Source organism: Anarhichas minor, unplaced genomic scaffold, assembly GCF_050575085.1.
Source record: "Anarhichas minor isolate MPS153535 unplaced genomic scaffold, ASM5057508v1 ptg000027l, whole genome shotgun sequence".
Lineage (NCBI taxonomy): Eukaryota > Metazoa > Chordata > Actinopteri > Perciformes > Anarhichadidae > Anarhichas > Anarhichas minor.
The window spans coordinates 22988751-23004787 of NW_027466473.1; the positions used below are offsets into that span (position 1 = coordinate 22988751).

At 41.3% G+C, this 16037-nt stretch overlaps 1 protein-coding gene across 1 annotated transcript in view; it reads right to left on the bottom strand.

The window, feature by feature from the left end:
* Window positions 1–4168: 4168 nt before the first annotated feature.
* Window positions 4169–16037, bottom strand: part of tmem132e (transmembrane protein 132E) — a 95262-nt gene continuing 83393 nt past the window's right edge. The window contains exons 8-9 of the mRNA XM_076101865.1: window positions 10306–10500; window positions 4169–5239 (exon numbers count right to left, since the gene is read on the bottom strand). Coding sequence (XP_075957980.1) covers window positions 4169–5239; window positions 10306–10500 — 1266 coding nt within the window. The remainder of the gene's footprint in view (window positions 5240–10305; window positions 10501–16037) is intronic.

Here is a 16037-nt window from a genome sequence, read left to right on the forward strand (position 1 = left end):
AGACCTACTGGGGGTTTGCGACGGCTGAATTCCAGCTGACTGCAAACCGTCTTCGCCTTCTGACTCGCTATCGTCTCTCGAGGAACAAGTGGTATTACAAGAAAGTAGCACGATATCTCTGCAGCACAATACATTGACGTATTTGGCATAACGTTAGAACTGTACCTTCTTCACATCATTTTGATAATGTTAGTTCATTGTTTGAATGTTTTAAACTAAATTTCTGGCCAGATCGTACACATCACACCTTTAAAGGTGCTACGTTTAAGATTGGGGAGCATTTCTATTGCTCAACGGCTCTCAACATGACGACGCTTAGCCGGCTCACAGCTAACAGCGCCAACAGTGCAAAAAACAGTGCTAACAGAGCTAACAGTGTTGGTGCTACGCTTCTACTATAATCTGCTGTAACCGCCATACAAGCCCAGCGCAAAGCAGCAAACGTGAGCTAACTAGTGGGTCACACTCACATGTTAGAAATGCACACTTAGCTACTCGTTGCTGCTTTATTACTGTTCTGAATCCCTTATATTGCACCTTTAAAATTCAAAAAACTAAAATACTCTTATGTTATAAACCTCTCTTTTCTTGATGTCCGTTGCCAGCAATGTTTAAATATCTGGTGACGAGTGGAAGTTTGAATAAACCGTCAATTATAATCATTACATTCACACACTGTATAAATCCGACATGTTTGAGATGTTCGTGCCAGTCCTCTTGTGAAGTGCCCGAGCTGATTGGTACGAAAGGAATTCCTTGCTGACTTACAGTCGACATCACGCTGAACTAAACTCTGGTGGGTGAAGTAAAAATGACACAATGTCATTTTGTGTATTGCATTTTCTTTAGTACTTTACATATAACGGGAAAATACAAGGGTTTATTTTCAAGAGAATACAGGAAATTGAACAGTGCTCTGTACATTAACATATTACTGTGAGTGTTGTGGGTACTTGGCACAGCTGACTGAGCCGTGCACATCGTGCACAGTTTTCCAGAGGGTGGGGGAGGGGGGCATAAAGGTACAATTCAAGAAGTTCGGTTACATGTTGTAAAAAGACTAAGTTTCTATTAGCAGCTTGAAGAAAATACAAAATGAGCAATATGTGCACCACACCGTCACCAAAGCAGAATTACAAAAAAACCTTAGAATGCACAGAGGAAGGGGAAGTAGGATGTCAGAATTCTGTGAAAAATAAAATGTTTTTTGAGACGCGGGCGACATATTTACATACTGTGTCAGTAAATCAACGGGAAAAAGATAAACCCTCTATCAAAACAGTGTGTGAAGCTGCTATTAGATACTTAATCTGCCATAGTAGTGTCATCAGATTGGGCTGACCACATTAACACTGAACAGCCAGGTTTAGTTCAGAATCCTACATTCGTCCTGAGAAACCATCATTTAAGGTTCAGATTGAAGCTGCTGCTACTCTCAATTTCATGGCGAGTCATGTTGATGCTGTGGCTGAAGGACGGGCTTGGACTGTCAAGAGTAAAGTCTCATCTCGTCGTTAGATGTTAACACAAATTGAATATTGTTAAACACTAGAATCAGGTCATTATTCATTTCAACCACATGGAACAAAGAGAGGGCATGCAGTGAACCAAATCCTTAAAGTCCCAATCCAGGATCAAATGTGGATCTATGTACATGTAGAATATTCAATGTAGGTGTGGTTTACTGATGGAAAATAATCTCATTGCAACTTCCAGATAGGAGAAACGTTATATCCTGCTTTGCTCCAGTATTTACAATGTTGCTGCAAGAAAACCATTTCCATCTTCACACTTGTGTTTTGCAGTCACACATGGCCAATCAGGAGCTGAGGAAACAGATCTTCACATTAAATATACAACACGTCTAATTCAGTGTTTTTGCGTCAAATATAAAGATGTTTTTTGTCTAACAGCGCTGCCTCGGGGAGAACAATTCTGGATTGGGTCTTTAATATGGCTGTGGGGGCAGAAAAAGCAGAAAGGATGGTGATAAAATGTTTGAGTGACAGTTTTAAGTGACATATAGAACTTAAGCTCATTATAACCGCAGAGGGAGCAAGTTAGTTTTCACCAAAATCAGTCAGTTAACATTAAAGTAAAATCCAAGCCCTTAGATGCAGTAAACAGTACTAAATGAAAGTGACTGATGAAACTAATTTTTTATCACATGGTTGCTTCATTAGTCCTGAAAATAGCTCGTTTTATGTGAGATCAGAGCTTGAATAACATCGACTTTTAAGAGTCATCTCCAATCGTCTACTAAAAAACATACTCTTCGCTTACAGGGCAACCGTAACTAAAAATACTAGCAGCTCTGTAGTCGTCATGCTCTCACTAACTATTTTTCTGGCTGCCTCGCAATGTTTTGGTTGAAATCCCACTTGAGATATTCTATGCTCTTTCTAAACCCAACAGATATTTCCCTTTTCTGCTTCATTGTCGTTTAAAACCCCAAGTCAGTAAACCCTCAACTTCTCAGAGCAGCAACTAACACTGCAGAAGACGGCAGGTTCGCTGCCTAGCTGTGCTGTTTTCAATCACTTTGATTTGTCAGTGAAGCCAATCAGCTTCCTGAGATACTTTAACGCGTCGTCACAACCACACACACGCCGTCCACGCAGCTCATCTGCCAGTAGCTCCAGGTCTTTGCTACAGGTCTCTTGCCCCGTCCAAGCAAATCTGTGACCTCCAGATGTCAGTTCACTGGTCTGGAATAAACTAAATAGGGGCGACAGTGGAGTGTGTTTCAAAAACAACATGAAAACATGGGATGGCCATGATTTAAAAAGATACAGCAAAATCAATAATTTATTCAGTGATATTCTCTTTGGGTGCGTGACATTTCCTGGAGAGGATCTTGTGTTCAGTGAGAATGTTTCCAACTAGTACATTTTATGTTTTTAATCGTCCCAAAGGCTAGAGGGCAACACAACTTGAAGAGGAAAAATAGATCGGCAAAAGATAACATCTGTTACAATTCTGATGCATAGCAAAGTCCTCATGTTCAACAGTCAAATGTGATTCCACTTTGTTAAAAAGGGGAACCATCTACTCACCATGAGACTATAACATTTTGGAGACTTCCACTGGTTTCCCGCTCTTCTAGCTCCGAGCAGCTCGTTGAACGTTCGTCCCTCGATACGGTATATACACATACTAGAGAGGAATGTCTGCATGTATGTAGGCCTGACATGGCATGCGTGAAATGCATGATAACATATTTACTTTAGTCATGTGTATGAATGATTATATAATTATGATACAAACATTTACAAATTTGGAAAAAAAGTTGATTGTGCCTCAAGATCCCCTTCCATGCAAAGAACATTAGAGATCCTCACAATACACAAGCTCTTTTCTAATTTGACCTCATGCTGGAGATCAGTTGCAGTACTTTACATCTTACTACACCGTCTCTAGCCTTAGTGAGAAAACAGGGTGTCCGCGCTGATATAAGAAGTGACCTGTGACCATTTTTATAAGGCATTAGATTTGTTCAGGACCAAGAGGACTAGTAGTAGGGCACTGCTTTTTGACTACCTATGAATTGTAGAAAAATGTAAGGAATGAACATGAGTACAAATCATGAGTGTGCTGCACCAAGAACAACAATGAAGACAGTTTCGCCATCAAAAGAACGCTTTTCCTACTTTGGCAAAAAATAAAATGATTTTTTTTAAACGTAGCTTTCATGAGAGTCTTTGACAGTTTTTTGTTCATCAAAGGCATCTTTGTTTGGAGTAGGTACATTACTTCAGAGTCCCACTGAGTCAGCAAAAGCACAGCCAATACCAAACCTCTTCTACATTCCTGTCCTTATCAGGCTTTCTCTAAAATCAAATCCTGAAAATAAGAGAGCTGGAGCAGCTCTCACCTCTGGCTGTGGCTCAGATTCCCAGTGAAACATGTTACCTTCAGCCAAGATTCACAGATTTCTCTAGTGATTGAGATCCTCTGGTCAAGTCTTTGGCTTCCTTGCATTCTCCTCTGTGTGAGCGTGTATGAGATTACAGCACTGTGCAAACTAAATGGAACACACCCTAAACCAAAACAACAATTGGCCTTTTAGTCTGTGAAAAATTATCTTTCACGTAGGTGAAAAAGAGAAAAATAGTAATAACGTTTCTTTAGAATGCTGAGAGCTGTGCTTCACGCTGCATCTCTTATCTCAGGCAATTTCTTTTATTCTGCGCATGTAATCATGCAGTTCCTCGGGGTCTTGAAAGCCCATATCCTGGCAAACCCACTGAATGTCCTCTTCATCTGCAATGGGGATGGAGTTATAGGGCAGCTCCTCTGTGGGAAGGGTGGTAAAGGTGGTAAACTTGACTCTCTTGCGCTTGGAGGTGGGTGAACTGGCCTCCTCGGCGTTCTCCTTTGTAGAGCCCCCAGAGCTGCCGTCGCCCCGCCCGTGCACCTGACTTTGAACGCTAGTCTGGGAGCTGCCACTGCTGTGGTGGTCCCCATGGCAGCAAGTCTGTACGCCCTCCTGAGGGTTACTTGGACTTTCTACCTGCTGTGGTGACAGATCACACTGGGCCCTCAGTGGCTGGCCATTTCCCAGGAACACCCAGTGGTGGGAATGGTCCATGTTGGCCTGACCCTCGGGCGGGATCCGCTTGTGGCGGTATTTGAGCACGAAGACGATGCAGTTGATGAGAAAGACTAAGATGGCCAGACAGAAGACTCCTAGAAGAGCATACATGCCGATCTCAAGGTCAGTCATATTACGAGGCGAATGCACAAAGTCTTCTTCCTCCTCCTCATCACTCTCAGTCGGTCGCTCCTGGTCGCTACTGGTGGGGAAATTAGTGTAATCTATGGGAACGCTGGCAGGCTGCTCATTAGACGTCTCGTAAATTCTTCCACTGATGTTCGGATCAATGATTGGACGCCTGGTAATGGGTGTCAGCTCTATCTCGCCCTCGGTAGTGGCCTCTTCCTCAGAATCTTCCTCTGGGCCAAAGCGGACCTTGACATAAACTGCAGCAGATGCGATGACGCTTTTGCGTTTGGTCTTCTGGCAGGCCTCACAGATGGTCATCTCTAAACGCACCATCTCACCAGAGCCCTCCCCTTCTGCCACCAGCACAGGCCAGCGTTGCTGAGGCTCCTGGGATACCGACACAACTCTGTCATCCAGTGTGGACGCATTAAGGTTGTAGTCTTTAGGATCAAAGTAAGTCAGAGTGGCAGCTGTGTTGTCACTGAAAAGCATCCAGATGGACAAACTGGCCTCCTATCAGACAAAAAAAGAGAAAAATACAGTTTAGACTGGATGGTAAATAGAGGGGAAGAAATCACTAGATTGTGATTATTAGGTACTGTTGGCTTTGTAATTTTCACAACAGAAAAGCTTTATTTAACTAAAGTCTCAACATATTGAAATGTAGCTATATGACTATCCTTAAAAAGGGTAAGCAATGAAAAATTGTCTTTGACTTTTATGAACAACTTTGGCAATTAAAGTGGGTTGATTACTGTAATAATACAGTTAAAATGAGGATCGTTAAGGATTTTGCAGAGCATCAATTGCTTTCCGAGCTTTGAAAGTAAGAGAAAATCCAATTAGTGTGTGTGCCCAAAAAAACTGATGGAGAAAATGATGCTCACTAAGGAGAAACAAGTTCAACATGTCTTCAATTTAACTGTACTGAGTCTCAAAGGTCTACCAGTAATGGTGCAGCACGGGTTTTTTCTTACACTTCAAAGGATTATTGAACGCCCCACACCCCCATAAAACATAAAACACACACAAAGAGACACAAAGCAACTGCAAAGAGACACAAAAGTACGACAAAAAGAGGCAACACAACGACAAAGAGACACTAATAACTAAAGACAAGGTAACAAAGACAGACAAAACAATGTGCGAAGGAAAGATGGTGGGAGCCTTTTGCATGACTGTGCTCAGGGGCCCATCGTCTAATCATATGAGGTTGAGGGACAAATTTCGGGCAGGAAACTTTTGAATAGCGTGAAGGACAAAGGTGATAATAATACAATCCCTCCCTCAAACAGAAACGTTACATATATTTGCTGATTATTTCTGAAAGTAAATAACAAAAACATTCTGTGACTTTGCCTCGTGTTTATGTCTATCAACAGAATATTTCAATGTCTCAGATGGCATTTCTTCGTGGCATTGACCGTGATTTGAATATCTGTTCCCAACTGAGCCTTTGAAGATGTGGACTTTCTCCAATACCTAAATCTCCAGAGCATTGGTGAATATCCGCAGTACCCCGTGCTCGGTACAAGCTTTCTGATGTGCACACCAGCAAGCCACTTTCAAACACGGAGGCAGGAATGAGTGAGTTGTCCTGAAGGCTACAGCACAGCTCGGCTCTGCAGCACAGACAGATAATGCAGCTGCCAGCGCTTCGAATGACGAGCTCATGTCCAGTCTCTTTGTGTTTGTTGTGTGTGATCTCCTCATTTTCTATTTTCTATCACTCTTCACCGTCTATAGTCCTCTACGAAACCGGATAAGATGAATTCCTGCACGGCGGTTTCTTGATGACATTCATCTGCCGCAGAGTAAACCTGCAACACTGGCGTGCGTCTATGTAATGAAGGCTGCGTTTGACGGTCTCCTTTGTTCACAGCTTGCTTAAACGTAGGCATCCAACTGTTAGGAGAGCTGACAAAGTGGGAACAATTTCCTTCCAAAACACAGTCAGACAATTTCCGGCTCCTTTTTTCTTTGCAAAGGGCAGATGCACACACAGACTTTTCAGGACAAAAAGCCCCTTCAGTCCAGTTTGGGAGAAGCCAACTCTGTTGTGACGATATCCCACTGAGAGCCAAACCTCGATCATCTCAGCATGAAAGCGTGAAGACAGCCTTTGATATGGATGATTTAAATAATACATTCAATACGACTCCGCTACGAAAGAGCTGATATAGGGAGAAACTATATACTCTCCACCAACCAGCCATGTTGCAGTTTACATCCATGTCTGTCCAAAATATCATCACGTCATCATTTTATCCTTTTAGACATTCTTGTGAAATTGTCAAAATTAGCATATACTTTCTTGAGTTATGAACAAAAATGTGTATTGTGAGATCACAGGGATCTTTGACCATCACATTCTTATCAGTTCATCCTCGAGTCCAAGTGGACGTTCATGCCGAAGTTGAAGAAATTCCCTCCAGGCGTTCCTGAGATATCCCATTCACGAAAGAGGTATAAAAAGAGGCATAAAAAGGCAGAGTGGGTGTTATGACACTGACAAAACAATTGGCACATTTTTTAATGCTGATCCAATGCAGGAAAGTTAAGCATTGCTAGAAAGAGAAACTTTTTCAATGAAAATAAAAATGCGACCGGGGCATCAAAGACCCGACGAGATCCAGAGGGATCTGTCGATATCATTTCATGCATCTAGTTTACCAAACGGTTTCCACAGTAATCTCTGCATTTTCATGAAGTAATGTGCATTAGGAGGAAGTTTCCTACATTTGGTTTCTCTCTGATTTGTGCTTCATGGCATCAGGGAACGTACATGTGGATGTAAATTGAACATTAAACAGCTTGCATTATAAAATATGCATATGCAGAAAAACACTCCCCTGGAAATATTATTCTGAGAAATTTGCATCAACTTGAGATGTAATAACATGATCCAGATTCATAAATACCTTATTAAGTCGCTAATTTAAGCAGAGACTGAGTAAGTCACTGCAACAGAAAAAGGTCTGTGTTGAACCGTCAAGTACTGAAGCCTTCAGTTCTGAAAGACTTGAACTCACAGAATAATGTAAAGAGACCTTGATTGTCTGACTCCCCCCGTCCATAGTTTATATGTTTCATTCATTTCTAGTAATAGAGGACATTTGGAAAGTTTTCCTGCGAAACAGAATCAAATGGTTTGAAATAGCTCCAGCACTCCTCTGAGAGCTTTGCCGGCAGAGGAATTGGCTGCCTTTCATGGCCCGGCCCCGGAGAGCACTTAGGACAATACATTACAATAATTAAATTTCAAGGTGGCCAAGAAGTGGAAAGCAAGAAAAATTGGAATTTAATGCCCGCTTCTCTCTCACTGATGCTTGATGTGTTTGTCGTTGCATTTTTAGCAACTTGCGGGCCAATGAAAGGGCAATGCAGGGAAAGGACTCAGACGCACGCACACGTCTCCCTCGCTGCGGCTGGCCAGCCAATTAATTCCTCGCAGCAAACTGCAGAGATCCTCACTCCTGTGTGAAGAAACATGGGCAAAGAAAGAGCACACATTCTGCCTTTCTTTTCCCCACCCAGACGTCTTCCTTGCTTCGCAATAAAATCATTTCTGAGAGATGCATTTGGACGTATCAGAAGTATTCACGCCAGGCCTGGCTAATATGAAGGTTGTAATAAAATAGCACCAAGGATACTTATTAGTTCACTGCAGCTGCCTTTATCTGGCGTCCTTGCTGACAATGCTGGCTGCCTGGAGCTTAAAAGATTTAGCTGAGAAATAATTTTATTACTTAGAAGTGAAACTAGTGCCTGTTTGTTGATATAGAGACACTGAGGGGATTTGCAAGTAAACTTCATCTCACCACTCTGGAGACAGAAATAAGGAAACACACTGAGTACTAAGTGTAAGTGAGGCATACGCAGCCGCAATACTACATGTTATACTACACGCTACTGCATTTGGTGATCGGTGGTTAAATGTATAGAACGGTCAACGGTTTTACGTTTAGACCTGAGGTGGTCAAACTGCGGCTTGCTGTTTGTTTGAATGTTAAATAATAAAATAAACTAGAACATGGCTTGAGCATCTTTCTAATAATCTGCATTGTATGTACATTACAGATCCTAGTTTAAATACTAGAGGTCGACCACATTAAGTGAAATTGTCTCTGTCTTAACCTCTTGGCACAGAAACCAAATGTTTACCACTTTTGTCCGTTCTGTTTGTTACATCTTAATATTAGAATTACATCTTACATTTAAATGGTAAATGGACTGAACTTGAATAGGTCTTCCAACTGCTCAAAGCGCCTTAACACTACATTTGCATCTTTAACATTTAGTATTTATTAGTATTTTGATACAAAGAGATATCCAGAATTCCTTCTGTAAAAACCTTTGACTATAATATGTCAATAAAATGAAAGAAGACCTTTGAACTCTTATCCAATGTTCACATTTCTGTTCTGGAATTGTCTGAAAATGATCACGTTTTATAAGTGAATGCACCATTTGCATATTTCAGAAAACTTGTAATACAAATAATAATTGTCCTAATGTCAGTAATCAACTGGGAGAGATTGATGGGGATATGTATTAGTTCATTCTTTAACCCTATTCATCTGGTGAATCTCCCCATGAAGCACGCCCAGAACAGAAAGCAATATTTCTGTCATTTGTAACTTTACATATGTACAGATTTACACATCACATCATACTATTTTAACTTGGCCCTTTGGCTATGCACCGTATCAGAGATTAAAAGTATATCACTCATTTAAATGACATTTCAGAGCAGCAGATACAGAGATACTGTTTTGCAATATGTTGAGTTTTCTGATCTCCAAACACTTGAAAACTACGTATCCATTATTGTTTGTCCACCAACCTAAAGGAGGATTCTGAAACATTTTATACAATATTGGTTCATTTGATTCTGCTGCTGAGATTTAAAAAGGCTTTGATGTGTTGTTTCATGTCCTGAATCAGAACAGGTCTTGAACATGATGTGTACTGCCAGAACAACAACAGTCAACACAGGCGCTGACTCACGAGGTAACTTTTTAGCTAAAGTCCCCAGTTAGGATGAATTTTTCAGTGAAATGTAGCCGACTCGGCTCCAGCGTCATTATCATCCGTCTGAGTTTGTGCTTTGAAAGTAGCCCGAGCGCTTGTTATTTACCTGAGGTAGTCTGCTGCTAACTTCTCCATCAGCGCACACACACACACACACACAGCCTTCATAAATATGGAGCAAGGGTTGTCGCGCCACCTGCATATTTTTATGATTCTCTGTTGTGTGTTTTGCCGACTACCAAAGCTGCCTGGAGTATTCACAGTGCATTCTAGAGCCTGAGATTTATTTATTTATTTATTGTGGCAGTTTGAAAAGAATGACGCACATGAAAGATATTTTTTTAGGAGGACATTGCATTGATCTACATCCCTGGAGACCTTCACCATAATCTCTAAATAGCCTAAAATCTCAGTGCAGGGTGATGGTTTTGCCCGTAGTGTCTCCCCCGTTTTAACACTTCAGTTAATCCTTCCTCCACTAATATGAAGCAGCGAAGTGAGCATGATTGAAACAGCGACTCTTGCGTGATGATGATGAGTTATACCTGCTTGGGAGCCGTGAGCGTCTGGACGCCGGTTGCCTTGGCCACCATGGTGTGGCTGTTCCCGGGGCTGGGCTGCAGTGACAGGGTCAGGCCGGAGATGCCGTGAACACGCATCTCTGTGATGGAAACCTTGTCGTCCGTGACCGAGAACGCAGACTCTCCCAACACCGCATCCACTGCCAGCGGAGACTCCACCTGCAGAGAGAAGATGCTCTGTTATTGTGCCTCTACATGACAGAGGGACATCGTTTGAGTCCAGGAGAGACAACAGCTTTATTGTTTTTCTGAAGCTCATAAAGCCGATGACAAGCCCATTTTGGATTAAAGTGCTCTGTGCTGTTGTTTGTTCCAGCGCGTCCTGGATCCATATGTCAATGCCTCTCTGTCTGTCATGGTGAAAAAACAAACACTCGAGATGGAATCCATCAGCAACCAGACGACGAGGTCCAGTGTGAAGCAAGCTTTCAGAGTGACGCTTCAACAGAAACACTTGTGCCCATCGAAGTGTCACCACATGAAATACCAAAACCATTTGAAGCTGCGCTCACCTCTCCGGGTAATCCCAGTCGTTTGCCGGGACTTTTAAAAGATCATCATTTCACTTTGCCATCGCAACCAGAGGTCACGAGGGACTTGAACAAAGAGGAGAGCCGTTCAGCGAAGCAGTGGCCTTTGTCCTCGGAGTCAGATGAAGGAAATCTTTTCCAACTTCATCCCAAGCAGTTTCCAACTCCAGTTTCAACCAAGCATGCTGAGCTGGAGCAGTCAAGGGTTAGACAAGCTTCCCCAATCATCGTCAACCGAAACCTGGAAACAGTTCTGCTCCCAAACTCCAAACATGATTATAAACCTTAAATCTGATGTTACGTTCACGTTTGAAAAGTAAAATAACTATTAACTAAAGTTTATTCCATTTATTAATGATGATTATTATAAAGTTGTAGTTTCTATCTTAACACTGTATATAGAAACCCAGTTGATATGACCACATACTTTGGTGCAATCATTTGTCGTGTACATTTGCGTGATGTAATTTGTCATTTAATTCTTGAGCCAAACAGATGCATCTGCATGTTTTATTCATTTAATGTTGAAACATTTTTATTTCCGTTGTGCTAAAAATAAACCCCCTAATAAACACACACACACACACACACACACACACACACACACACACACACACACACACACACACACACACACACACACACACACACACACACACACACACACATATTACAGCTCCTGTAGCTTCTCTTGTTCTCTTGAGCGAGGGACGGAGGAACGACATGTGGTGACGGAAGAAATCAAACACAATTGACCTGCGACATTCCGCCCACAATGTCTCTGTGATTTGTAATCAACTTTTTATTTTAAAGCTCTAAATGTGAAATAAATAATCAGCTTTGTGTTTGCTTCTCAGCAGCATCTCGAGGTCCTTGTCAGCGTTGAACATTAGACTCTACGTGCCTTTAATTCTTTACACATTGTCTCTGTAATCCTCAACTCAAGGCTCACTTACTAGCATTGTCTGGAGCGCCCCCTGAGACACCTTCTCTTAAAGTGCACTGTCGTACATTATAAACTGAGCTTTATAGTGGAAGAGCAGCTTTATTGAAGGATCTGTATTGCAGGAAATGACACTTTCAGGGGTTAATTAGCCCAAATGAAACATTTCCTGCCATACCGCCACTTGTCTGTGACTAATCTAGCACCCTCATTTTAAAATAGAACTAGGCGCCCATGACTGTAGGGTTAACAGTTGTCTAAGTTTCTGAATTAAAAGGCATGGCTGAAGAGTGTTTAAAGCAGAGCTAAAATCAATAAAGAGCAGCCGAGCGTAAGCTCTACTGTCCTCAAGATGGTGGAAAAACCGAGATGCATAACGGCAGTATTCTGGCGTTTTTTACAACATGATAGCTCACACTAATTAGATGGCTTGACGGCTATCGTCAACCTTTGTGTTTTCACAGCTACAAGAATGGTATAATGCTCCTCGCTAATGTCCTCTGTCTGCAGAGGTTAACGGTTGCATAGAAACAATTAGTGGTGTTGGCTGAGTGAAAACCTCTCTCTCGTGTGGGAATGTGGCTCCTCCACAACACTCACAGGGGCTAATTCACCAAAGGTTTAGGCAGCTTTTGCGGCCGCTAAACCTTTACAAACAAGACAAAAACAAGCTCTTTCTCAAACTATCCTCAGAGGGTGAAATGCACTCTTAACTGAGCTGCCAAGCAAATAGTGTCTCGGTGCTCCCGTGCTATTTGTACGTATTTAAATTGAGTAACATGCAGACATTTGGCACAAAATTGGAACCTTCTTATGCAAATGAGCCTCATTGCAAAAGCAGTCCCATTCACAAAGATCAGCGCTGATAGTCCCACACAGTGAAGGTGACATTATGGGTCCAACAAACAGCCATCTTTCAGCCAGGAGACCACTCTTCGTTCCCCGTGTGAAACCAGAAGTCAACGCTGATGTTTTTGTCACGTAACTTACATACTTCAGTAACGGCACTTCAGTAGTTATTTGAACCCAAACGCTGATCTTTTCTCGTAGTTTTGTAGCCTAAACCTAACTGAGACCTTGAGACGGGCAGATAGAGGCTGTGATGTAAAGTTCAGCGGCCGCTGTCCAGTCTTTGTGAGTGCTTCGCTGTCTACGCGCTGCGTTAACATCAGAGTGTTACAAAGCAGAATAAAGTAACGCTCCACACTGGTAAACCCTCCGGGGCCAAAAATAGGAGAACAAACTTTCTCGCAGCAACAGAATTCTGCAGTCAGGTTCCACTTTTATATGCATATTGTTTGGATGTGATGGATTAATGTGCCAGAAAGGAGAGTTATGGTTCACTAGGCACCACACTTACACACAGGCAACCACACACATACACACACATACAAGTGTGCATGCTGAGCCCTAAGGCATGATAGTAAAAGGATGCATAAATAAACTTTTAAAGTTTCATGAGGACAACTCAGTTGCCTGATGGATCACTCTTACATACTACAGAAGCTTCTTCTGCTCAGACTTTGCTACATTGTGCAACTTTTTGTTTTTCTTTGGGGGGGGGGGGGGGGGGGGGGGTAATAGAAGTGAAGTGACCAGAATTGAGACGGAAAGATGTGTCCTCAGCTAAAATAAGACTCCGCCGGTGAAAACTGTTTGCTTGAGATTGATTTTCTGCTGTTTCACATTCCGTTCCACTGCGGCTGATATTTTCACCGGCCAATTAAACTAAATCGACTAAAAATAAAATCTAATACTATTAAAATCAATACTGACGACGATGTACTAAATGTCAAAGCACAATTCCAGAACAAACCCCATTGTACCGTGATTGTCTAAATAAAAAGATGTAATCAAAGAAACTAATCTTGTTCTGGGTTATGATCCCTGATGGAAACACATCATATTGTGCCGGCGTTTATTCCTGAGCTGTCGTGGATCCAATTTCAGGGATGTTTAAGAAAAATCACTTTGTCTCGAAACCGATCGAGGTGCGAGTTTGGTATCAAAGCTTGAAGCTCCGTCAGACGTCACATGAAGCCGTTTCATTTTGTATTTTTCAAATCCAACAGGCAATTTTATAGAAACATAGAATTATGACACACATTTTGGGAAATATAAAATAGAGAAGATAGAATGATTGAATGCAGCGACTGAAAGAAAACATTGGAGGTCGAGAGAATGATTCTTTCCTTCACACTGACGTGCACGTTTAAAGGATGCACATCTCCTTATAGACGCTGAACTGCTCAAAACGTATTTACACTCAACTGTTGGAACTGCACCAGCCAATCATTCGATGCGACAACGTCAATATCAGTCGTATTGCTTGAGATATGGTGCAGTTATTGGTAATAAAGCACAGTGACGTTGAAAATGGACATATTTAGACAAGACTGGACAAGAAGAGCTCGCCTGGACTCTTCTCACCTCCCAACGAGTTTGTATTTAGTTACAAATTATTAGTCATTGTTTGGAGAAAATAGATCATTTGTAGGATATGACTGATGATACTTTATGGGCGTCAAACTTAGTTGAAACTGAGCTTTAAGCACTAAGTGTTTTTTCCCGAGAAGAGTGTGATTTGCAAAGGGAGCCGGGTTTTAACATCGTGCTACAAATGCCAACAGTGAGACGAGGCTGCAAGTTTGCTGTTGTTTAGTTAAAACGCAGCGCTACACTTTCCACTTCCTGTTGATTCGATTTTATTTGAGTGAAATCAATAGAATTGTGCTCAGAGTTTAGCAGAATTATCTACATTTCTGATGATACTAGAGATTCAAGTTTTCAGAAGTGGTGTGTATATAAAGGAGAATAAGAGAAATATTATAAATTCTTAATAATCAACGAGCAAAGGGGTTGATCACCATCGTGTTCCCTCCTTCGGCGATAGTGACTGAAAAGACATTTATTGAAATGAAAATCTTCCCACCTTAAAGTTATTAATATTTGGCAGAAATAAGAGTCGCAGATGCTTCAGTCTGAAAGCAAAGGTCCGTCTGTATCACACGTACTATGTCTCAAAATAACTATCTGAATACTACTGGCACTGATGCAGTTTTCTGGGTTTAAAGCAGTACTTTGGGGAGAATACTGCTGGAACTTGTGGAAAGAAATTAAGCTTCCGAATCATCGTTTGTCACATTAAAAATGAAAACCCAGGAGGAAAGATTCCACACTCTTCAATTTGTGATGTGTTCCAGGGTGTATTTGCTGATGAAGTGCTGCAATTTAGTTTTTCATTTTTCTCTCAGATTGCCTCATTTTCTTTTACCACAGTTACTGATTTCCATGTTGCCATGCTGCGGGCAACGCTGGATATATGTGCAATCTCACAGCGGGGATGCAACATGGCAACAACCGGCTGTGGATGTTTATTTTACACAATTCAATAACACCTGATCTTTATTGAAGTTTCAGGTACATCTCTATGAATAAAAAAGATAGGTATCTCTATGAAACCTCCCCAGTTGATCACTTACATTAAGACAATTTAGTTGTATTTAAATATGCAAATGTTGCATTATCTTAACAAATATGTGCTAATTTGCATACATTTCCAGAACGGAAATCTGAACATTGGATGAATTCAGGTTCAACATTACTGTTGGATGTTGTTGACATATTAGAGTCAAAGGTTTTTACTGAGGGAGTTTATGATCTCTCTTTGTATCGCTCCAGAAATCAGAAAATACTGTCACAACAATCCATGTTTCTTCATGTTTTTATTAATATAATATAATATAAAATAGTCTGTGAGTGACGTGTGAACAAACCCCTCTGTGTTAACCTTCAGAACATTGAGAGGAATGAGAGTGTAGAGTTTGGTGTGTGTGTAAGAGCTGCTGAAGTGGAGATAAAAATATTAGTAAAAGTATGGTTGAATAAATCTTTCCATAAGTCTTAAAGAAGACGTGAAGGAAGCTAAATTGCACAAAATCTTAACATTGACCAGTGCATGAACAACTATGTTTCTTCCTCTAGAGTCTTAATGTAATTTCCTGTTTTGATCATCTGTTTCCTTTAGTCATATTTCTAAATGACCACACTTACACCATTACCGTTGTTTGACTATCTATTGTCCTGGTTTAGTTTTTATCTTCTTGTTTTGTCTCTTGTTGTTTTGTCCACTTTGCTGCAGTAATCCTGTAAATGTCCCGCTGTGGGACTAATAAAGGATTACCTTATTTTAGCAACCAGCAGGAGCTGCTCGTGTAGAGACC